Source organism: Chiloscyllium punctatum, chromosome 38, assembly GCF_047496795.1.
Source record: "Chiloscyllium punctatum isolate Juve2018m chromosome 38, sChiPun1.3, whole genome shotgun sequence".
Lineage (NCBI taxonomy): Eukaryota > Metazoa > Chordata > Chondrichthyes > Orectolobiformes > Hemiscylliidae > Chiloscyllium > Chiloscyllium punctatum.
This window is the reverse complement of record NC_092776.1, coordinates 21,788,007-21,812,937: the sequence shown is the minus strand read 5'-3', so window position 1 is coordinate 21,812,937 and position 24,931 is coordinate 21,788,007. Positions and strand designations below refer to the sequence as shown.

Genomic DNA, 24,931 nt, shown 5'->3' with positions numbered 1-24,931 from the left:
CTGAGAAGTGGTAAGCAATGTTTGAGCATCACAAGTGTCAAGCAATGACCATCTCCAGTGAGAGATTCAAACCACTCCCTTGTACATTCAAAAGCAATATCTCCAATGAGTCTGCCACCACCAACAACCTTGACCAGAGACTTAACTAACCAACTACTGTACATAAGCTCTGTGGCTTCTATAGCAGGTCAAATGATCTGAATTCTATGATAACTAGCTCATCTCCTCTTTTTCCAAAGCTCTCAATGTCTGCTTGACACATGCAAGGAGTATGCACTTGCCTCAATAATTGCAGCGCCAACAACACATAAGGAACTCAATAGCATCAGGGGTAAAGTACCCAACTTAATTGGCACTCCATCCACACCCCTAAAGATATGCTTCACTACTGGCACACATTGGCAACAGTGTGTACCATGTACAATTTGCACTGCAGCAACACACCAAGTCTCCAAGTGCACCTTTCAAACCTGCACTTCCTGCCATCCAGGGAAAACTACTATCTGCAAGTTCCCAGTACTCCACACACCGTACTGACATGGAACTGTCACTATTACTTCACTGTTGCTGAATTAAAATTCTAGATCTCCATCCCTAGCAGCAATATGGATGTTCCTACACAACATGGACTGCAGCAATTGAACAAGACAGCTCACTATCACTATTGTGATAGCAATTGGAAATGAGCAACAATGTTGGTGTTGCCTTCGATGCTCACCTATAAAAAAATAAAAGAACAATAAAGCCAAGAAGATTGCTGAAGAGTAGCATTTGAAATAATACATTGAGAACCGCCAGTTTAAAAGGATGAAATGTGAAATGCAGTTGCACAATTAAGCTCTTTTGTATCCCTTAGTTGTTTGGAATTATTTGGTATTCAGTTTTTAAGGTAATACTTCAAACATTCTTGGACAGCTGATATTTGGATCTCAGTAACGTGTGCTCTCTAAACATTACAATGTTTTGAAATGATTTCAGCTGTTTCTTCTGAAGTCCAGCATACCTGCAACTTCAGTGGCATTTCTACTTACTTTTAAAAACGCATCTAGTCTTGACTGACCATACGGGAAATTGGAAAAATTCCCGAATGTTCCTTTGAAAGGTTCCACAGTGCTGCACTATCAGACACTCCTTTATCTGTGATGATCTCAAAGAAACTCGTGTCTTTTCAGGGGAACCAGTGCATCTCTGTATGTTGTCTGAGCTGCAGTTTTTGAGTGCCCCTTTTTTTTGATTTCTTAGTCACTGTCACTTTGTTCTCACTCTGATTCTGCCATAAGGATACAGAGCTGCTGGCATCCTGAACAGTAGTTTCCACTTAACAGGCAGAAGTTTACTCAGTAGCTTGTTTGATTTTTCTCAGCACCTTTAATCATAGTGGTGGGTTGTCACATTCTCAGCTTGCTACTGCATTCTAAAATATAACGAGAGGTTCTCCAATGTGAAGGTGTTCTATTATTGACATTCCTCTAATTAAGGAGAGCCTAGTGTCCACTTGGTTTTCTTTTAAAGATGGCTATAAATTGAACTAACCTGAAGGTACAGAGCATTAGATATACCCTGACATACACCACAGTGAACTCATGATACAAGCTGACATTGTTTCAGGGCACAGTATTTCAGAGAAGTATTGCAACTGTAGTGTTGTTGTTCCCTAAACTAGCTTTGAGTGTAATTGAACACACCAACATTAAGAAATTGACATTAACACAGACATTCCAGTACACACATCCACACCTGCACACCATGACCCCCACCCCTGCCAACTCCCCGATACACACACACACTTACACACGCACACGCACACGCCACACGCACACCACATGGCTACACACATCTATACCCACCCCCACACCAATGGGCATATTGTAAAGGATGTAGCTGCAGTAATAATGGATGCACTGATAGTAAGGTTTTCAAGAACCCTTAAATTCTGAAAAAGTCCCAGAAGATTTGAAAACTGCCAAAAACACACTAACTCCGAAAGAGAGGGAGATAAAAATCATGTAATCATCAGCATTCAAGAGGGCACTGAATAGTTCCTTGAATAGGAATGGATATGGGAAAAAGCAAAAGATTGGCGCTAGATAATAGAGCCAATGCAGGCATGATGGGCCAAATGGTCTCCTTCTGCAATATAATAATTCTGTCATTCTATAGGGCAGTTAGCTTAATATCTGTTATTGGGAAAATGTTGGATTTTATTTATAAAGCAGAGCTTTTAAAAACATAATATAATCAAGCACAGCCAGCATGACTTCATGATGGGGAATTTATGCCTTAGGTGGTAACAAACAGGGTAAATAAAGGGCAACTAATAGATGTAATATATCTGAATTATTAAAAAGCATTCAAAGCACATAAGGCGACTCAATAAGAGGTGATGGTGTTGGGGGTAGTATATTAGCATGGACAGAGGATTGGCTAACTAATAGAAGACAGAGAGTTAGGATAAAGGGGGAGTTTTCAGGATGGTAACCTATATAGTGGAGTGCCACAGAGATTGTTGCTGGGGGCACAAATATTTGCAATATAAATAACTTGGATGAGGGGATTGAATGTGTCATCATCAAGTTTGCAGTGGACACAAAAACATTTGGGAGGGCAAGTGATGATGATGACACAAGGAGTCTATATGGGGATATAGACAGTTAACTGGGAAAAATAACTTGCTAGATCAAATATAATGTGGGAAAATCTAAGTTTATGCACTTTGTCAGGAAGGAGCTAAGCATTATTGAAATAGGAAAAGACTGCTGAAAGCTGCAGGTCCGAGGGGGATTTTTGGGTCCTATTGTTAAAATCACAACAAGCTAGCTTCCAAGTTCACCAGACAATAGCGAAGTCTTGCTAAAACTATACAAGGCACTGGTAATACCACCATTGAAATATTGTAAACAGTTTGTCTGTCATCTAAGAAAAAAATATGCTGGCAAGGGAGGCAGTTCAGAGATGGTTTTCTAGGCTGATACCAAGTATAGAAGGATTTTCTTCTGATGAGAGATTGAATAGACTAGAATTCTGCTTATTAGTGTTTAGATCAGAATGGTGCTGGAAAAGCACAGCAGGTCAGACAGCATCCGAAGAGCAGGAAAATCAATGTTTCAGGCAAAAGCCCTTCATCAGGAATAGACAGGAAGCCTCCAGGGTGGAGAGATAAATGTGGGGGGGGGGGGGGGGTGGAAAGGAGGGGGGAGGAATAGGGCTGGGGAGAAGGTAGCAAAGAGTAAAATAGGTGAATGGGGTTGGGGATGGAGGTGATAAGTCAGAGAAGAGGGTGGGGAAGGTAGCAAAGAGTACAATAGGTGAATGGGGCTGGGGATGGAGGTGATAGGTCAGAGTGGAGGGTGGAGTGGATAGGTGGGAAGGGAGATTGACAGGTAAGACAGGTCGTGAGGACAGTGCTGAGCTGGAAGGTTGGAACTGAGGTAAGATGGGGGGAGGGGAATGAGGAAACTGTTGAAGTCCACATTGATGCCCTGGGGTTGAAGTGTTCCGAGGCAGAAGATGAGGCGTTCTTCCTCCAGGCGTTTGGTGGTGAGGGAGCGGCAGTGGAGGAGACCCAGGACCTGCATGTCCTCGGCAGAGTGGGAGGGGGTGTTGAAATGTTGGGCCACGGGGCAGTAGGGTTGATTGGCGCAAGTGTCCCAGAGATGTTCCCTGAAGCTGTCTGCGAGGAGGCGTCCGGTCTCCACAATATAGAGGAGAACACGTTGGGAACAACGAATACAATAAATGATGTTGGTGGATGTGCAGATAAAGCTTTGATGGATGTGGAAGGCTCCTTTGGGGCCTTGGATGGTGGTGAGAGAGGAGGTGTGGGCGCAGATTTTGCAATTCCTGCAGTGGCAGGGGAGAGTGCCAAGGTGGGAGGGTGGTTTGTTGGGGGGCGTGTATCTGACCAGGTAGTCACGGAGGGAATGGTCTTTGCGGAAAGTGGAAAGGGGTGGGGAGGGAAATATATCTCTGGTGGTGGGGTCTGTTTGGAGGTGGCGGGAACGTCGGCGAACGATGCTGTTAATGCGAAGGTTGGTAGGGTGGAAAGTGAGGACCAGGGGGTTCTGTCCTTGTTACAGTTGGAGGAGTGATTTGAGGGCGGAGGTGCGGGATGTGGATGGGATGCATTGGAAGACATCTTCAATCACGTGAGAAGGGAAACTGCGATCTCTAAAGAAGGAGGCCATCTGGTGTGTTCCGTGGTGGAATTGGTCATCCTGGGAGCATTACGACAGAGGCGGAGGAATTGGGAATACGGCATGGCATTTTTGCAGGAGGTAGGATGGGAAGAGGTGTAATCCAGGTAGCTGTGCGTGTCGGTCGGTTTGTCAAAAATGTCGGTGTCAAGTCGGTCATCAGTAATGGAGATGGAAAGGTCCAGGAAGAGGAGGGAGGTGTCAGAGATGGTCCAGGTGAATTTAAGTGCAGAGTGGAATGTGCTGGTGAAGTTGCTCAACTGCTCAACCTCGCGGGAGCACGAGGTGGTTCCGACGCAGTCATCAATGTAGCAGAGGAAGAGGTGGAGAGTGGTGCCCTGGTCATGGCGGATGGAAGTGTAGAGGGATTGGATGTTCATAGTGAAGATGAGGTGTTGGGGGCCAGGGAAGCAGAAGTCTTGGAGGAGGTGGAGGTGTGGGTGGTGTCTCAAACGTATGTGGGGAGTTCCTGGACTCGGGGGGATCGGACAGTATCGAGGTAGCTGGGGATGAGTTTGGTGGGGCGGGGCAGGCTGAGACAATGGGTCGGCCGGGGTGGTCAGGCTTGTAGATCTTGGGAAGGAGATAGAATCGGGCGGTGCATGGTTCCTGGACTACGAGGTTGGAAGCTGTGGGAGGGAGATCTCTTGAGGTGATGAGGTTCTGTATGGTCTGGGAGATGATGGTTTGGTGATAGGGGGTGGGGTCATGGTCGAGGGTACAGTAGGAGGAGGTGTCTTTGAGTTGGCATCTGGCTTCAGCGGTGTAGGTCAGTGCGCCAGACTACCACTGCACCCCCTTTATCTGCTGGCTTGATGGTGAGGTCGGGACTGGAGCAGAAGGAGTGGAGGGCTGCGCGTTGTGAGGGTGAGAGGTTGGGGTCGGGGAGGGGGTAGACACTTTGAGGCGGTTAATGTCTAGGCAACAGTTGGAAATGAAGAGGTCGAGGGTGGATAACAGGCCAGCGCGGGGTGTCCAGGTGGATGGGGTATGTTGGAGGCAAGTGAAGGGGTCCTCAGAAGGTGGGCGGGAGTCCTGAATGTAAAAGTAAGCTTGGTGGCAGAAGAAGTGTTCTGCTCATTAGAGTTTAGGAGAATGAGCAGAAACCTTATCAAAACTTTATTGAGGGATAGCTTTGGCCATTGGTATTATCACTCGACACTTAACCCAGAAAAACCATGGTAATGTTTTGGATTCAAATCCCACCATGGTAGATGGTGAAGTATGAATTCAATAAAAATCTGGAATTAAGAGTCTAATGATGACCATGAAACCATTGCCAATTGTCAGAAAAGTTCATCTGGTTTACTAATGGCCTCGAGGGAAGGAAACTGCTGTCCTCATGCAGTCTAACCTACATGTGACTCCAGACACACAGCAATGTGGTCGACACTTTACTGCCCTCTGAGCAATTAGAGAAGGGCAATAAATGCTGACTTAGCCAGCAATGCTCAATTCCCATGAACAAATTACAGAAAACACACAAGATTCTTATTGAGGCTGACAAGATAAATGCAGAGAGGTTATTTCACTTTGTGGTAGAGTTTAGGACCAGAGGGCATAATCTCAGAATAGGAGCCACCCATTTAAGACAGACATGAGGAGGAATTTCTCATCTCAGATGGTGATGGATCTGTGGAGTTCTTTGCTGCAGAGAGCTGTCGAGGCTTGGTTATTAAGTATATTTAAAACTGAGATCGACAGATTTCTAATTAGTCAGAGAATCAAGCACAATGGGATAAGGCTGGAAAGTGGAGGTAAGGATTATCAGATTAACTATGATCACATTGAAAAGTGGAGCAAACTTAATGGGCTAAATAGCCATCTCCTACATGTTGAGGTCTTAGATTCATACTCCCAACAAAGCCACGTGTATGTGCCTATCTGTTTACATGCAGGTATCCTCTTCTCATACACACACACACACACACACACACACCCAGGTACATCCATCCTTATGTACACATCAATCACCACAGCACCACGTTGGGATTAAAACTTAGAGACTGCAGTGGTTCATAAAACTCTTCTGCCATCTTCTCAAAGGCAGTTAGGGATAGACAACAAATGCAGGCCTTGCCAAGATGCTCGTATTCCATGAAAGCATAAACTGAACAGTTATGCACATTTCTGCATTCATGTACAAATCCATATCCTGAGACATACAGAAACCATTTATTTTGTCACAATATATTGCCAACCATGGAATTCCTTCAAGAAATACAAATCAATGCTGCTTGGAAAATTTATTCATAGTTTGGTTATGATGAGGAGGAGCAGAGTTTTCTCAGGTTTAAAACAGTAAATGTTAAGGTCTTCTCTGAGTTATATATTCATGATTTGGAGATGCCGGTGTTGGACTGGGGTGTACAAAGTTACATATCACACTATACCAGGTTATAGTCCAACAGGTTTAATTGGAAGCATTAGCTTTCGGAGTGCCACTCCTTCATCAGGTGTTGTTCATCAACCACCTGATGAAGGAACAACACTCTAAAAGCTAGTGCTTCCAATTAAACCTGTTGGACTATAACCTGGTGTTGTGTGATTTGTAACTGAGTTATATATATTAATTCAGTTAGGTGACATATTATATTGACTCATATCCCAGTATCTTAATTACTTTTGAGATGTCCATTTTTCTCTAAAATATCAAAACCATGGACTCCATATCACCCTTAGTTTGGCCTTCTTCCTACCTACAACCAATAGCTCATCTTTCTAATTTTTTTCTACTTACGATGGTTTCTTCACAATTAGTCTTAATTTCTCAACATTGATTATAATATGGTATTCATATAAATATTGTAACATTTTCTATTACTTTCCATTTCTATTATGAGTTTAGGACCATTAGATAATCTCAATAAAACCAAACAATTACAGGCACTTTAATGATTTGAATTGGCAATCCCTTTTTTATAAGATTATTCTATTTCAAAATAACATTTATAAGCATAGTTTAAAAAAATTCTGACGCATGAAAAATACTTTATCCAATGACCATAGTGACCAAAAAAGCACAATTCCTGTTAGTGAGTTGTACAAGCATTCACTCCTTGAGAGACAATAATTTCTACGTCCCTATGAATACTGTGTAAAACAAAACCCCATTGCACAAAAGCCAAATCTTAAAATTAATTCATGATTTGTGCTGATCTATGTATGTGCCAGGTTTTAACTTGTATGGGTTGTGGTGCATTGAAGGTTCTCTGCAGTTCATAATTTATGGGAATCTGTAGTTTCAGGTTGTCTCTTACAATGTTCCCTGTAAGCTGTGTGGCCCTGCAGCTATCTAAGGTTTTCCACAAAGGTTGCATAACAAATGCTTCCTTCATGGTGTGTGCGAGATTCACAAAAAGTGTAAAAAGCTCGTGCATTGCAAAAAATAATTGAAGGATTTGTTGTCTCCTCTATACTCTACCAGGTATGATTTTTGGATCATAGTATGTGTTAATTGTTTTGAAAGAATACATTCATACAGGTTTCATTGCTGTTTTACACTTTTAAAGTCAATTAATACAAGAGCAAGACATCAAAACTCAAGATGCATTATGTTATATTGTTACTCTACAAGACCCATCAAACTCAGTGTTGAACATAAAGCGAACAGATAAATTGTTCTTTCAGTTGTAAACTATTAGATAAAGCATGAAGTTATCAGATGCCTGCACACAATTTCTTTGTTGTTGTATGTAAACATACAAATTCAGAACAGGAGTAGGCCACTCAGTCTCATGAATTTTATCCTCCATTCAATAAAATCATGTCTAATCTGAATACTCCACATTCCCACTTGTCCCTGATAGGCTCTCGCCCCCTTGCTTGCGAAGCATTGATCCACCCCTACCTTAAAAACATTCAAAGATTTTGTTTCCAAAATTCCAAAAACAAAAACAAAAAAAGTCCTCTATAAAAATAAATTCTCCTCATCTCTGTCTTAAATGGGTGACCTGCTGTTTTTAAATAGTAACCTCCTAGTACGACCTTTAGAAGAGTGGAAGATTAGATTAGATTTCCCTTCGGCCCAACAAGTCCACACTGACCCTCCGAAGAGTAACCCACCCAGGCCATTTCCCTCTGACTAACGCACCTAACACTATGGGCAATTTAGCATGGCCAATTCACCTGACCTGCACATCTTTGGACTGTGAGAGGAAACTCACATAGACACGAGGAGAATGTGCAAACTCCACACAGACAGTCGCCCGAGGCTGGAATCAAACCTGGGACTCTGGTGCTGTGAGGCAGCAGTGTTAACCAGTGAGCCACTGTGCTACCCTTAGTAGAGTGTGCAGAAATTACACTATGAGAAGTGGTTAAGTTCACCTTGTACTCTTTGGGTTAGGAGAGACAAATGCCTATTTGAAGTTACCAAAAAGTGAAATGACCAAGTAAAACTCAATAGGTTGTTTGCTGCAATGAAGGAATAAAGTAACAGGGGGCATTTTTTAATAATTAGGAAGCTCTAAGTCAGAAAGTGAAAAACTTCCCTTTTACACAACGGTTAAAAAAAATGCATGGAGCCAGGAAAGCTATTGAATTACAGAATACAGAATCAGACAGCACAGAAACCGGCCCTTTGGTCCAACCAGTCCATGCTGAACATAATCCCAAACAAAACTAGTCCCAACTGCCTGTACTTGAGCCATATCTCTCCAACCATTTCTTATTCATGTATTTATCTAAATGTTTTTTAAACTTTGTAACTGTAACCGAATCTACCACTTCCACTGGAAGTTCATTCTGCACATGAACTACTTTCTGTGTGTAAAAAAAATTGCCCCTTTGTCTTTTTGAAATCTTTCTTCTCTGACTTTAAAAATGTGTCCCCTAGTCTTGAAATCCTTCATGGTAGGGAAAAGGCACCTGCCATTCGCCTTATCTGTACCCCTCATTATTTTAATAACCTCTATAAGGTCATCTCTCAACCTCCTACGCTCCAATGTAAAAAGTTCCAGCCTATCTAGCTTCTCCTTATAACTCAAACCCTCCATTCCAGACAGCATCCTGGTAAATCTCTTTAAAAATGTGCATGTTGAAGAATTAGCAGTGTTCATTTCTGGAGCATTATAGTGAGAAGGTAAGCATTTAAAAAAGACATCAGTCCAAACAAACGACTAACTGGTTTCATGTTCCTAAAATTCTTAAAATTTTTTAATTATGTTGAGGCAGATACACACAAATCAGTACATGAAGTATACCTGGATTTGAGTATGCTGAAAAAAATTCACATTTTGTCAAAGCTTTTTGTCATGCACTCATCAGGACAATTTGCAACAGTATAAATGTAAAGGAAATGAACATTTACATTCATCTTCTTGCAAAATGTACTGGTGAGTGCAAGTGGAAAGGCTTAACAAAATGTGCCATCTTCAGAAGGGCTTTTGCCCGAAACGTCGATTTCGCTGCTCGTTCGATGCTGCCTGAACTGCTGTGCTCTTCCAGCACCACTAATCAAGTCACTATCTGTATACATGAATTTCCAAAAGGCATTTGGTAATGTGTCTTACAAAGTGTTAATAGACAAGATAAGGGCTAATGGTATTGGATGTACTATAGTAACATGAATAGAGGATTGATATTGAACAGAAAGCAGACAGTAAACATAGGCAGGGCATTTTGAGGTTGTTAGACAGTGAATGGTGAAGTGTCAGATAGGTCAGTTCTGGGGTCCTCAGCTATTTACAATATATGTTAATGACTTCTGTGAAGAGAAAGAATGTAATGTATCTGAAGTTTGATAATGATACAGTCTTGGCTGGAAAGGTATGCCTTGGGCATATCTGAGATGCACTGAAATAGTCAAGTTAAGTGAGTAGGTCACAAGGCAATAGATAGCTTAAAATGTAGGGGAGTTTGAAGTCATTCATTTTGGTTATTAGAATAGGAAAAGATTCACAGAGAGTTGAATGTATTCATATAAGAAACACAGAAAGTTAGCATGTAGGTACAAGATGCAATAAGAAGACAAATGGCATATTGGTCTTTATCACAAATAAAAGATTGGAGTACAAGAATAAATAAGTTTTGTTAAAATTGTACAGAGATTTAGTGAGACCACATCTGGAGCACTGTGTATAGTTTTTTTGGTCTCCATATTTAAAAGATATATTGCATTGGAAGTGGTACAGCATAGGTTCCCTTCCTTGGACTCTTAGACTTTGATGAGAGGACTACATTCTCTGTGTAGAAGAGTGATTTCATGGTGACTTAATTTATAAAAATTCTAACTGGGCTTGATATAGTAGATACTATAAGATTGTCTCTTCAGTTTAAAGAAAATGAAGACAGTCTCAGGATGAGACCATTATTTATAACTGAGTTGAGGAGGAATGAAAGGTTTCTAACACTTTGGAATTCTCCCTCCCCATCCAGACTGGGAAATATAGATTTTTGGTGTCTTAGGAATCAAGGGATAAGGAGAATAGGAGGAAAGTGGAGCTGAAGATCAGCCCATGAGCACATTCAGTGGTGAAGCAGTTTCGTTGGACTATTTGGTCTATTTCTGCTTTATTTCTTGCGCTTTTATATGAGTGTCTTCTTACGAAGATGTGTTATCCAAAGTATTCATTTACAATATTGACTGGATATGTACCTTTTGTATATATAGATATATACACACTACTTGTCTTGAATTTTTGAAAACCAATTTTGTAAATCAAAAGGCACTGGTTACAGTAGCAGCAATGTTGCACTTTCAAGGAAAAGACTGCCTAGATAGAAACATGGCTTTTTCCCAGTCCCTGAATAGTGTGGGAATTGGCAATAAATTGAGTGAATCCATATGAGGTCAGCATTGAGTGGTTTTTCATTGTCAGGAGCAGAAAATTTCATTTTCCAACCATCAATTGTTGAATGATAAGATGAGATTCTCGCTGGACAGTGGCAAGAGCTCTATTTGCTTGCACGTACAACTTCATTATGACATCATCTTAACTCAGTGATATTTAGTTTCCAACTTTTCCAACCGTCATGTAGAAACTATATGATAATGCCCAACATGAAAGTCAGGGCAGCGATCTGGTGACTCCAGCTCATCACTTGCTTCTCTGGAACTCCCATCAGTCACTAATACCACAGGGCACGCTCATGGGCAGTGACCATACACAGCTCCTGACCAACATGGCTTCCAGGTTCTCACCAAACAACAGTACCAATTACTCTCTGTCCAACATGAATGAGGTGAATAAAACCAACCATGAAAGCTACCTGCAGACTGCCAACTCTTGACTTGATATACAGCTGAACTTTAAAGATGGCACTGGTGGCATTGGCCAGTGCCTCCACCTGTGCCAAGAGGGAGAATATGATGTGCAGGGTGCTATAAGAACACAGTCCATAGTTAATAAGATGCATTTGGAAAGATAGCATTAGAAAACTCACTAAGGTTTGCTGAGGGAAACCCTCCAAATTGTCAAAAATGACACTCTGCCAATCAGGTCAGATTTAGCCCACAAAAACTGCAACATGTTCAGGGAGTGATCACATGACCAAGGAGACACTAGTATTGGATTCAACTTTTGAGATAACTTGCCTCAGGAGCAATAGCCCCTTCCTACTCTCTCTCTCTCTCTCTTTCTCTCTCTCTGATTGAATTTTGAAAGTTGAAAACTATTATAAGACCTCATTCTATATGTGAAGAGTTCCTAAATTCAGATCTGCGACTGTCTCCAACTGCTTGTATGCAAAGTGTCTTCAGACACAAGTTAGCTTTGGGATGATCTGTGCATTTTTTTTCTGAGTATACCTATTACTTCATAAAAATACTTTTAAGGTGACACTCCAATGAATTTTTATGTTCTTTCATGACTTGCTGGTTGCATGTGTATACATGTTATTTTTCTAGATGTGTAGTTATATATAATTGTACAGTTTAATTTTTCTTGGTCACTGTCTTTACATTTAGCTTGAATAAGTTTTTTTTATTGCAATAGATTAGCTCTTTATTTGCTATCTGAGGAACAAGATCTAGTACTGAACAATATTTGATATATATAATTGGCAATATCACCTCTCCTTAAATTCACGCTTTGTTGTGGCTGGTGTGACAATGAAAGGAATCAGTTCACCATCCTAATTGGATTATAGCAGTGAGGTTAAAAGGATTGAAAATGGGCCAGGACCTGGAAACATCAATGTAAACCACGTGTCTGAAAAGTTATTGTTTATTGGGTAAAATGAAAGAATGAAGCTAACTGTTCTCCAATTTGTTCAAACATAGAAATATGACAGATTAATATCGTGGAAATCCTACTTGTTCTTCTTGTTCATGTCTTTATGATTCTAAATAATGATCAGTTGAAATAGAGATACAATAGAGTAACATTATAAATAAATACGACCAATTGACTGTCTTAGTTTAGTGACTTTCATTTGGATTGACATTTTGCATCAATTGCTTCTCAATTATTTTGAGATTTTGAAAAGAATCTGATGGATATGTAAGATAATCCATTTAATCTTGCAAAGATACCTCATTGTGATGATTATCTTTGACCCAATTCTTCTATTTCGCTTTGCATCTAATCATTCATAAACAAATCACCTTATTGTCAGCTGAAGGTTATGATTGGAAGTACCACAGCTGTGGAGAAATCTTTTGAACAGTACATTATGCTTTCTTCAAGCTAATAAATTTTTTAAAAATAATTTCAAAAGCAGCTTTCTAAATTCTATGACTTCTGTGAAATCTTGAGTTGCACTAAAGCACTTTTGTGCAATCGTTTTGCCTGCTTTGGCATAGAAGTGGAATTAAATAAACTAATTTTAGTTCTTGTGAAGCTCCACTCCCACTGCAAGCTTGATTAATGGTATGACCAGCATTGTGTTATAAATTTCCATGCTGTGATAATTGGAAAGCGCAATATACTGTACCAAAGTAGGCAATCTTTATTTGGCAGTTTTGGTTTTACATATATTGTTTTATGTTTCGCAGGGAGCCCCCAAACCTATTGCTGTGGAGCCCTGTTCAGGAAACAAAGCTGCAGTTTTGACCGTTTTTATATGCCTGCCACGAGGTTCAACTGGTACTCCTCCTCCTGGACAAACAGGTGAGACAAATCTTTGAATTTGGTGCTCAAAATCCGTAGAAAGGATTGAGAATTGTTTTCTCAGAATTCATCTGACAAATCAATTTATATGGAATTACACAGAATTCAATAGGATACACAACACAGAACCGTTCCATTCTACCAACTAGTCCCTGCTGCCATTCATGCTGCACTCATTGTAACCCTCCATTCCCTTCTACCTCATATACTTGTCTAGCTTCTCTTTAAATATATCTGTACTAATCATTTAAGCATTCCCTGTGGAAAGGAGTTTTACATTCTCACCATTCTTTCTATAAATATGTTTCTATTGAACTCCCATTTGAATTTCTAGATGACTATCTTGTACTGATAAGCTTTAGTCAAGCTCTTTCCTACAAGAAGAAATATTTTTTGTATCCACTGTATCAAAAAATTTCAGACTTTTTAACATCTCTATGGCATTACCCCTAGCCTTTTTGCTGGACAAAAGAGAACCAATCTGATCATCTGATTTTCTGATACGTACGTCCATATGTTTCTGGTATCAAATTGCATTTTTTTCTCTGCACCTTCTCCAGTGTCTGTGTATAGTTTTGTATATGGCAACTTTTGGGAACTGTGTCTTCAATTTAAGATAAAATATAAGGAGTGAGGTGATCTGCAGTATAGTCTGCCCAACAGAAGCTGGTGTAGTTTGTTTGTTGGAGGTTAAATGGGACCAAGGTCTTTTACTGGCAAGGAGGTGCAAAGTATTTACACTTCAAAAGAATGACAGCAGCCTATATGCTCATAGATGTTATGGACCACACTAAACCATCCTCAAATATATCAGCGAGGTAGCTAGATGCTAATTTTTATCTTATGTAAAGGTAAGTGTAAGATGCTGTGTTCCAGATGTAATGCAATTGGTTAGACTACTCGTCTGTAAGCAAAACACACTTTATTCTTACCCTAAAGTTGAATGCAAACTAAAGAAAAAAGAACTAATGTAACTTTAACTCTATTGGAAAACTTAACAGAATAATAAATTAATTAACTACTAAACAGCAACTGTTCCAATTTATTAACATCCCATAAACACACCCTTGGCAAAGGCAAATTGAGTAAAATAAACTGTCTCGCATATGATTTTGGGAGCAGAGTGAACTCCAGCTTTTTTGCTGTGGCCGAGGTAGATGTAGTAGCTTCTACAGCCATATTCAAACCCTAACAACAGTTGAAAGCTAAATTAAAAGCCTGGTTCTGTGGGAGCCTGACTCCACCAAATTGTGCTTCTATTATTCCAATTTTTGAAAAAACCAAAAGCCTCACAAGCTGTTTACTTCATTACTAATAGGCAGCTCTACTCCTCTATCCTAAAATCTCTCTTCAAAATAAAACAGGACAAAATACACCTTTGGAAGCCACAGTATCATCACACAGTGGATAAAGTAAGAGACCTCAAATTCTTGGTATATTGAAAAATTTGTCTTGTAAAGAATTGTGTTCTAAACTAACCATTTACATTTAAAATAAAAGATGGTTTAAAATGTAATCCTGCTAGACTATGCTTGCCAATTTGGTGTTGTCCAGAAATTTAGAAAGTGTTTTTTTGATTCCAAAGTCCCATCTTTAATGATCAAAAATGTAACACTATTTTCAGTATCTAGGTTTAAAATCCATAACAGTTCATCTTCCATTCTGGATTAGCTGTTGCTCTCAGTTGTTCACATTCTCTACTCTGCTTCAGAAACTTATGCATTCAGTAAAGAAGTTGTGATTTCATAGCCACTCCCGAACTTGAGAACAAATATCGAGGCTGAGTCTGCATTTGCTCACTTGGGTGGATATAAAAGATCCCATGACACTATTTCAAAGTAGAGTTTGGGGAGCTGCCCTCAGCATCCTGGCCAATATTTATCCATCAAACAACTTCACAAAATAATTATCTGGTCAATATTACATTGTTGTTTCAAACAGCTTGCTACACATAAATTGGCAGCTGTGTTTTCTACTTAACAGCACAAAAAGAACAACAAACTATGTTTATATTCTGTCTTTAATGTATTGAAACATCCCGGATCACTTCACGGGTGCAATTATGATACAGCTAACAACTGACTACAGACTTGGTCAAACAGGCGGGCTTAGGCGTGCCTTCAAAGACAAAAATGAAGTAGGGTGGTGGAGAATTGTTGCAAGGATATTCCAGAGTTTGGGGCTAGGTAATAGCTACCAATGTTGGTGTGAATAAAATTGGGAATGCACAAGAGGCCAGAATTAGAACAGTGCAGATATTTCGAAGGGTGGAAGACTACAGGAAGTTACAGAGAAAGGAAAGATTGAAACAATTCACGAATTTGAAAACGTGAATGACAGTTTTTAAATTAAGACATTGCTTTTGTCCAGGAACCAAAATGGGTCAACGAGATTTAGGCTGACAGGGAAATGGGATTTCTTGCAAGTTGGGACATGGATAGTGGAGTTTTAGATGACAAGCTGAGTGTGCATTGGAATAGTCATGCAGAGATAACAAAGGCAAGACTGAGGGTTTTGCCAGCAGATGATTTGTGATTGGTTGAATTTGATGGTGTTATGGAAGTAGAAAGAGTTGATCTTAATATGATGTCGATATTTGCCAGAAATTGAACAGATATCAAATCTGTTCTTAATAAATTGATTTTATACTTGTAGGAGAAAGTGAGGACTGAGATACTAGAGGTCAAAGTAAAGCATTTGCTAAGTGTGTGGATTCTTCTCAGGATGAAGAACAGCAGATCTTATATTGTGCCAGGGAGAGAGAGAGGGAGTCGATAACTAGGGAATTAAGTTTTGAGCAGCTACCAAGAACAATGACTTAATTCTTCTCAATATTTAATGGAAGAAATTTCTGCTTATCTTGTGCTAGATGTTGGACAAGCAGTCTGGTAACTTAGCAACAGTGCAGGAGTTGAAAGAGGGAGGGAGGTAAGGCTGAGGGTCATTAGCGTATAAGAAACCCAATGCTGTGGTTTTGGATGAAATTGCCAAGAAGCAGCCTGTAAATAACAAATAGGAGAGGGTCAAGGATAGATCCTTGGGGGAACAGAAGAGATAACTGTGCAGGAGCAGGAAGAGAAGTCATTGCAAGAGATGTTCTAAATAGGATGGGTGTTACAACTCACAGGGGCTGTTCTTGAACACTGCCTGTTCTCGATGCCGCTGCTGCAGATACTAGGGACCTCCCTCACTGCTTGCTTTTTCCACGTTGGGCTGTGACGCCATCACTGCAACTGCCTTTGAAGCTGTCGCCTCCCCCTTCTCCCCCAGGCCTTGGAACATGGCTGGGCAGGACCCACTCTCACACTGAGAGAGCGCCATGAGCCACCAAGAGACCAGGCTAAGACACTGGCACCAGCCACGAGAGACTGAAACACTGCCTCAAACCACTGGAGAACAGGCTGAGAAACTGCCAAGAGCTGCAAGAGATTGGGCTGAGACATTACCAAGAGTCATGAGAGACCGGGATGAGACACCACCGTGTGCTGCCAAGAGACCGGGCTGTGACACTGCCAAGAGCCACCAAGAGAGCAGGCTGAGACATTTCCAATAGCTGCAAGAGACCGGGCTAAGACACCGCCAAGAGCCGCAAGACTGGGCTGAGACACTGTCCCGAGCTGTGAGAAACCAGACTGAGACACAGCCACGAACACCAAGAGACCGGGCTGAGATACTGCCATTTGCCAATGAGAGACTGGGCTGAGACACTGCCATGAACAGCAAGAGACCAGGCTGAGACACCGCCATGAACAGTGAGAGACCAGGATGAGACACCGCCATGAACAGTGAGAGACTGGGCTGAGACACCGCCATGAACAGTGAGAGACCAGGATGAGACACCACCATGAACAGGGAGAGACCGGGGTGAGACATCACCACAAACAGCAAGAGACCGGCTTGAGACAATACCACGAACAACGAGAGACCAGGCTGAGACACCGCCATATACAGCAAGAGACCAGGCTGAGACACCGCCACATACAGCGAGAGACCAGGCTGAGACACCGCCACATACAACGAGAGACCGGGCTGAGACATTGACACAAACAGCGAGAGACGGGGCTGAGACATTGACACAAACAGCAAGAGACCGGCTTGAGACAGCACCACGAACAACGAGAGACCAGGCTGAGACACCGCCACATACAGCGAGAGACCAGGCTGAGACACCGCCACATACAGCAAGAGACCAGGCTGAGACACCGCCACATACAGCGAGAGACGGGGCTGAGACACCGCCACATACAGCGAGAGACCGGGCTGAGACACCACCACATACAGCGAGAGACCGGGCTGAGACACCGCCACATACAGCGAGAGACGGGGCTGAGACACCGCCACAAACAGCGAGAGACCGGGCTGAGACACCGCCACATACAGCGAGAGACGGGGCTGAGACACCACCACATACAGCGAGAGACCGGGCTGAGACACCGCCACATACAGCGAGAGACGGGGCTGAGACACCGCCACGTACAGCGAGAGACCGGGCTGAGACACCACCACATACAGCGAGAGACCGGGCTGAGACACCACCACATACAGCGAGAGACCGGGCTGAGACACCGCCACATACAGCGAGAGACCGGGCTGAGACATTGATACAAACAGCGAGAGACGGGGCTGAGACACCGCCACAAACAGCGAGAGACCGGGCTGAGACACCGCCACATACAGCGAGAGACCGGGCTGAGACATTGACACAAACAGTGAGAGACGGGGCTGAGACATTGACACAAACAGCAAGAGACCGGCTTGAGACAGCACCACGAACAACAAGAGACTAGGCTGAGACACCGCCACATACAGCGAGAGACCAGGCTGAGACACCGCCACATACAGCAAGAGACCAGGCTGAGACACCGCCACATACAGCGAGAGAACGGGCTGAGACACCGCCACATACAGCGAGAGACCAGGCTGAGACACCGCCACATACAGCGAGAGACCAGGCTGAGACACCGCCACATACAGCGAGAGACCGGGCTGAGACACCGCCACAAACAGCGAGAGACCGGGCTGAGACACAGCCATGAACAACGAGAGACCGGGCTGAGACATTGACACAAACAGCGAGAGACGGGGCTGAGACACCGCCACAAACAGCGAGAGACCAGGCTGAGACACCGCCACATACAGCGAGAGACCGAGCTGAGACATTGACACAAACAGCGAGAGACGGGGCTGAGACATTGACACAAACAGCAAGAGACTGGCTTGAGACAGCACCACGAACAACGAGAGACCAGGCTGAGACACCGCCACATACAGCGAGAGACCAGGCTGAGACACCGCCACATACAGCGAGAGACCAGGCTGAGACACCGCCACATACAGCGAGAGACCGGGCTGAGACACCGCCACATACAGCGAGAGACCAGGCTGAGACACCGCCACATACAGCGAGAGACCAGGCTGAGACACCGCCACATACAGCGAGAGACGGGGCTGAGACACCGCCACATACAGCGAGAGACCGGGCTGAGACATTGACACAAACAGCGAGAGACCGGGCTGAGACACCACCACATACAGCGAGAGACCGGGCTGAGACACCGCCACATACAGCGAGAGACCGGGCTGAGACATTGACACAAACAACGAGAGATGGGGCTGAGACACCGCCACAAACAGCGAGAGACCGGGCTGAGACACCACCACAAACAGCGAGAGACCGGGCTGAGACACCGCCACAAACAGCGAGAGACCGGGCTGAGACACCGCCACATACAGCGAGAGACCGGGCTGAGACACCGCCACATACAGCGAGAGACGGGGCTGAGACACCGCCACATACAGCGAGAGACCGGGCTGAGACACCGCCACATACAGCGAGAGACGGGGCTGAGACACCGCCACATACAGCGAGAGACCGGGCTGAGACATTGACACAAACAGCGAGAGACGGGGCTGAGACATTGACACAAACAGCGAGAGACCGGGCTGAGACACCGCCACATACAGCGAGAGACGGGGCTGAGACACCACCACATACAGCGAGAGACCGGGCTGAGACACCGCCACATACAGCGAGAGACGGGGCTGAGACACCGCCACATACAGCGAGAGACCGGGCTGAGACACCGCCACATACAGCGAGAGACCGGGCTGAGACATTGACACAAACAGCGAGAGACGGGGCTGAGACATTGACACAAACAGCGAGAGACCGGGCTGAGACACCGCCACATACTGCGAGAGACGGGGCTGAGACACCACCACATACAGCGAGAGACCGGGCTGAGACATTGACACAAACAGCGAGATACCGGGCTGAGACACCACCACGAACAGCGAGAGACTGGGTTGAGGCATTGCCATTTGCCGATGAGAGACCGGGCTGAGACATTGACACAAACATCGAGAGATGGGGCAGCATCCGAGGAGCAGTAATATTGTGGCCCAACATTTCAACTCTCCCTCCCACTCTGCTGAGGACATGGAGGTCCTGGGCCTCCTTCACCACCGCTCCCTCACCACCAGACGCCTGGAGGAAGAACGTCTCATCTTCCGCCTCAGAACATTTCAACCCCAGGGCATCAATGTGGACTTCAACAGTTTCCTCATTTCCCCTTCCCCCACCTCACCCTAGTTCCAAACTTCCAGCTCAGCACTGTCCCCATGACTTGTCCTACCTGTCTATCATCTTTTCCACCTATCCACTCCACCCTCCCCCCCCCCCCCCCCCCCCCACCCCCACCCCAACCTATCACCTTCATCCCCTCCCCCACTCACCTTTGGACTCGATGCTACTTTCTCCCCACCCCCACCCTCCTCTCATTTGTCTCTCCACCCTTCAGGCTCTCTGCCTGTATTCCTGATGAAGGGCTTTTGCCCGAAACGTCAATACTACTGCTCCTCGGATGCTGCCTGAACTGGTGTGCTTTTCCAGCGCCACTCTAATCTAGACTCTGGTTTCCAGCATCTGCAGTCATTGTTTTTACCTAGTTTTCCAATTTCAGTATGCAGTGAAAAATAGAGCAAAAAGACAAGGTCCTTACACTTGTTTGATTAGGACTAACTTCCACCCGTTTAAATGGCTGTCACTTACTTATTTAGTTAATGTGTTTAGCTGGATTATAAGAGTATAAAGAGAATTAGCTGGGACACCACAGCAGTGGATCGGAGATTGTATCCTGTGAAGAAAATTATCAAAAAATACCGTGACTTGTTTTATCCAACCATCTAGCTTGGTGAACATTTTGGACTTAGGAACTGGAGATGAGGGCTGTACAGCAGGAATGGCCAGCAAGACAGACAGCAATGATTGATCAGGGACTAGCACGTCAAGGGTAGAGGTAGCAGAGGAACATCTGGGAGTGAGTTTAACCTGAGGGTCACCGTGCCCTCAGGCAAGGCAGGGTCTCAGCCACTATAAGAACTGAATTGACACTGTTGATATCTCTGTGTATTACAATGTAGGTTTCTAACCAACTGTGTTAACCAATCAACAACAGTGACCTCCCACCCCCCACCCCAAAAAATAAGCAACATACCTAGCATTGCGTGTTCAGTTCTTCATTAACATTCTTTTTAACTATGCTTATTGCTTCAAATGGTCTGTTTCCTTCTATTAACATTAACAGGAAAAGAGTTTTATGTGTTGTATTGCAGATCAAATTTTACAAAAGTCATGCTTGTTACTGTAATTTGTAGGTTTTGAAATTTTAACAACTTTAAGCTTGGTCTTCCATATAATGTCTAACAATGTAGAGTTATTTTAAAAGAAATGAACCCAGGGGTAAGGGAGCAAGTGTGTCAAATGTAAAATAAACTGATTCCCTTGTTCTTTATTGTGACATGCTTGTATCCTTCAGCACTAGAGAAGCATTACTTTGCATGACAAAACCTGACTGAATCCTAAGAGAATTCCAACACTGCATACAGGGGATGAATGTCTGTCATTATGACTTGGCAAGGTATAATGCTCATAACAGAATTAATAATACATTAACTGTCAAAACGAAATCAAAATCAGAATTCTTATAGGCTTCTAGTCATACTATAACATGATATTTGCAAATTTTAATTTTGAAATTCACACACAACACACACATAACACACACACACACACACACACACACACACACACACACACACACACACACACACACACACACACACACACACACACACACACACCTACTTACCACATGATGGAATAGCAGCTGACAGGGACAAAGTTGACACTGCCCATAAAATCTTGGTGCTGTTTGGGACCAACATCTGAGCAATCACCTAAGGTAGAGTTAGCCCCCAGTCTGCAGACCTAAGAGGGGCAGGAACAATAACAACAACTACAATCCAGGGAATGCAACCAGTCAACCTATGACTGGAATTTAGAGAAAAATATTACTATTTTCCTTGATTGTTTCAAAGTTTCTCAACATATTTCCTAACATAAGGTTGACATTGCCTTGTGACAAAATGAATGCCTTCTTTCCTTTCCATAAAGAATTTCATGGACAGCAAAACTTTGTCCTCCTTGAAAATCTTTGATAGCAGCCAAATCAGCTTTGATTAAACTGGAATTACTACAATAAACAGCCCTAAGAATGCTCCCAGTTAACAATTTGTCTGCCATGTAATGCCAACTGCGCAGGCTCAAATGCATCATGACAAAGAAAACAATGTCATGGTGTGATGTCATTGGTGTCACCTGCTCATGTGCAGAGAGTGGCCATCTTTGTCAGACATCTTGGTGTTGGCAACACACAATATGATTTCTAAGCAGCCTTGCCAAATAATAGTGTTGGAATGAGAGTGAATTACGTTTTTAAAAAAAGTTTCATGCAAATTGCTGTAGATGCTTCTTCTGTTTATAAAGATGCACGTCATTTGATTTAGCAATTGGCAATTTAGTATTCTGATATTTTCATATTGAACAGTAATTCATAGACTTTGTAAATAAAGGTCTGCATGTGTAATCAATAGTAGGATCGATATAAGGCAATGAAACATTCATCTGCATAAAATTTACTGAATCCACTGCAGCACTCAATAAAACTATATCATTATATTTGACTATCTTTAAAAGGCATCTGCAGAAAGAAAAACATAGTTAATGGGCTGAATTTTCATTGGGGAGTTCATCTATCAAGATGAAATGCAGTCAATGGCATTACCGTGCCATCCTTGGGGAGGTCATCAATAACCAATAAAAAAAAAACTCATTGAACTGGCCACGTAAGCATGTATCTACAAAAGCAGGTCAGAAGCTGGGAACTATGCAGTCAGTATGTCGTCCCCTGACTCTCCAAACTGTGCCCACTATTTACAAGCCACAAGTCAGGAGTGTGTTGACATGCTCTCCACGTGCTTGGATGAGTACAAACTCGAGAAACATGATGCCATCCAGGTCAAAGTTGTCACATGTACTGGTCTGTTGATATCATCATAGTGGTTCTTCAGAGAGGTCACCTACTTGGTTAAGGTCAATAGAAACTGCTGGAAGAAACTGTTGGTAAGATTACCTTTTATTAAAATGTCTTGTAACTATGTAATCAATGAGGCTTAGCATAAAGATCAACACACTCTCACACAGTCCCTCTTTCACTTACACACACACACACACACACACCTACTTATCGATAAATACACACGTGCCTACCTATCAACACATACACACACTTTAACCTGCCTACATGCAGACACACCTACACATGCCTATCCACAATATCTGTTTTCATTTCTGGTTCACAGCGATATCTCTATCTCCCTGATCTGTTCTCAGCCTTTTTGGAGGAGCTAGATGATTTCTGTTCTCCTATTGTCTTTTTCTCAAAATCAGTTGAGTAATCATATGTGAACATTCTTAGAATACAGCTTGGTTTTAGGTCTTCGTCCAGATCCTGTGGATAACTGGTCCATTCCAGTGAAGGTCGTCTTTATGTAGATACCAAAATCCCCTGTATCTTCTTAACTATTCCATTCTCAGTATCTATATGATAATATATCAGCTGCCATGCTGTTTTATTTTAGAATTTGGCACTCCCAATTCTGATACAAAATCAGAAATTGCTGTAAAAGTTCAGCACGTCCTCTGAATCTGTGGAGAGAAATCAGTATTCTGAGGAAGGGTCACCTGACACGAAATGTTAAATCTGATTTCTCTCCACTGATGCTGCCAGACCTGCTGAGCTTTTCCAGCAATTTTTGTTTTTGTTTCTAATTTACAGCATCCACCGTTTCTTTGGGTTTTTCCCAATTCTGATTCCTATTTTGCACCAGTTCCCCTCAGAGAGTTCTTTCAAGTTATGGGCTTTGTGATGTTAGTTGTATTTTCTAGTTTGACTTGTATAGCACTCTAGGTGAAAGTGGGTACTGCAGATGCTGGAGATTAGAATCAAGATTAGAGTGGTGCTAGAAAAGCAGAGCAGGTCAGGCAGCATCCTGATGAAGGGCTTTTGCCCGAAACGACAACTTTCCTGCTCCTCAGATGCTGCCTCACTTGCTGTGCTTTTCCAGCACCACTCTACTCTTGCATAGCACTCTTCCTTCTCTCTCTCTGTTCTCATGATTCACTGCATGAGCATTGTGGAAGAGAAGAAAGTTGAGAATCTGTAATCTTTTTCCTATTAACATGAAGCCAGACTGTTCTGAAATAATGTGTGACTGTCACTCAAAAGTCACAATTAAATCATCATTTTTATTCAACAAGGTTTTGATCATCCAAAATTTTCTTTCAGTTCCAACATTTGCTTGTGGTTGCTAGTGAATTGGTGATGTGCGCAAACCTATAGAACTCTGTGAAGTTGCACCCATTCACTGGAAAATTGTGGACTATTATCCGAAATAATGAGGTCTGGAATACCATGCGTATCAAAAATGTCCTTAAGTATTTCCCTTTGGTACACTGAGGCGTGACTGTGCAGATATTTAACCTTAATCCATCAAGAGTTATAGTCAATAACTAAGAGAAATATCTTCCCCTGGAGTTTGAGGAGATCTAGCACCGTTATGGACCAGACACCCTCAAAATATATTAATAAAGTAGCCTAGACCCTAACTTTTTCTTATTTTAAAGATAGATGTAATCTCTTGAAAAAACTGTTTTGTCTTGCCAATACGATGCTTAGTTGTATCTAAACAATTGTCATTGTGGTTCAAAGAACAGAACAGCATAGGAGCAAGCTGTTCAGCCTTCGAAGCCTGAAATAACACATGCTGCTTTACTAACCTAAAAACCTTTTACCTTTACACAGTCCATATCCCTCTATTTTCTACTTATTCTTGTACCTGTCAAGCTGCCTCTTAAATATTGATTTTCTATCTATTTCTACCAGGTCTTTAGGCAGTACTTTCGAGGCACTTACCACTCTCAGTGCCTTTCACGTCTCCTTTGAGCTTTACCCCCTTTTACCTTTAACCTATGTCCCCATGGATTTGACATTTTACCCTAGAAACAATACTCCAACTATGCATTCCATCCATGCCTCTCATCATTTTGTAAACCTCTATCTGGTCACCCCCCCCCCCCCCCCCAAGTCTCTCTCGTTCAAATGAAAACAAACCAAGTTTGTCAAATCTCTCCATATAGCTAATACCCTTCAAACATGGCAGCATCCTGATAAGCCTTTTCTGTACTCTCTCAAAAGCCTCCACATCATCCTGGTGACCACAAATGTATGCAGTATTCCAAATGTGATTTAACTAAAGTTCTATACAACTGTAACGTGCCTTGCC

At 42.7% G+C, this 24,931-nt stretch overlaps 1 protein-coding gene across 2 annotated transcripts in view; it reads left to right on the top strand.

The window, feature by feature from the left end:
- Positions 1–24,931, top strand: part of atrnl1b (attractin-like 1b) — a 928,830-nt gene that overhangs the window by 861,051 nt on the left and 42,848 nt on the right. For both annotated transcript variants that reach the window (XM_072557357.1, XM_072557356.1), the window contains one exon: positions 13,132–13,246. In XM_072557357.1, coding sequence (XP_072413458.1) covers positions 13,132–13,246 — 115 coding nt within the window. The remainder of the gene's footprint in view (positions 1–13,131; positions 13,247–24,931) is intronic.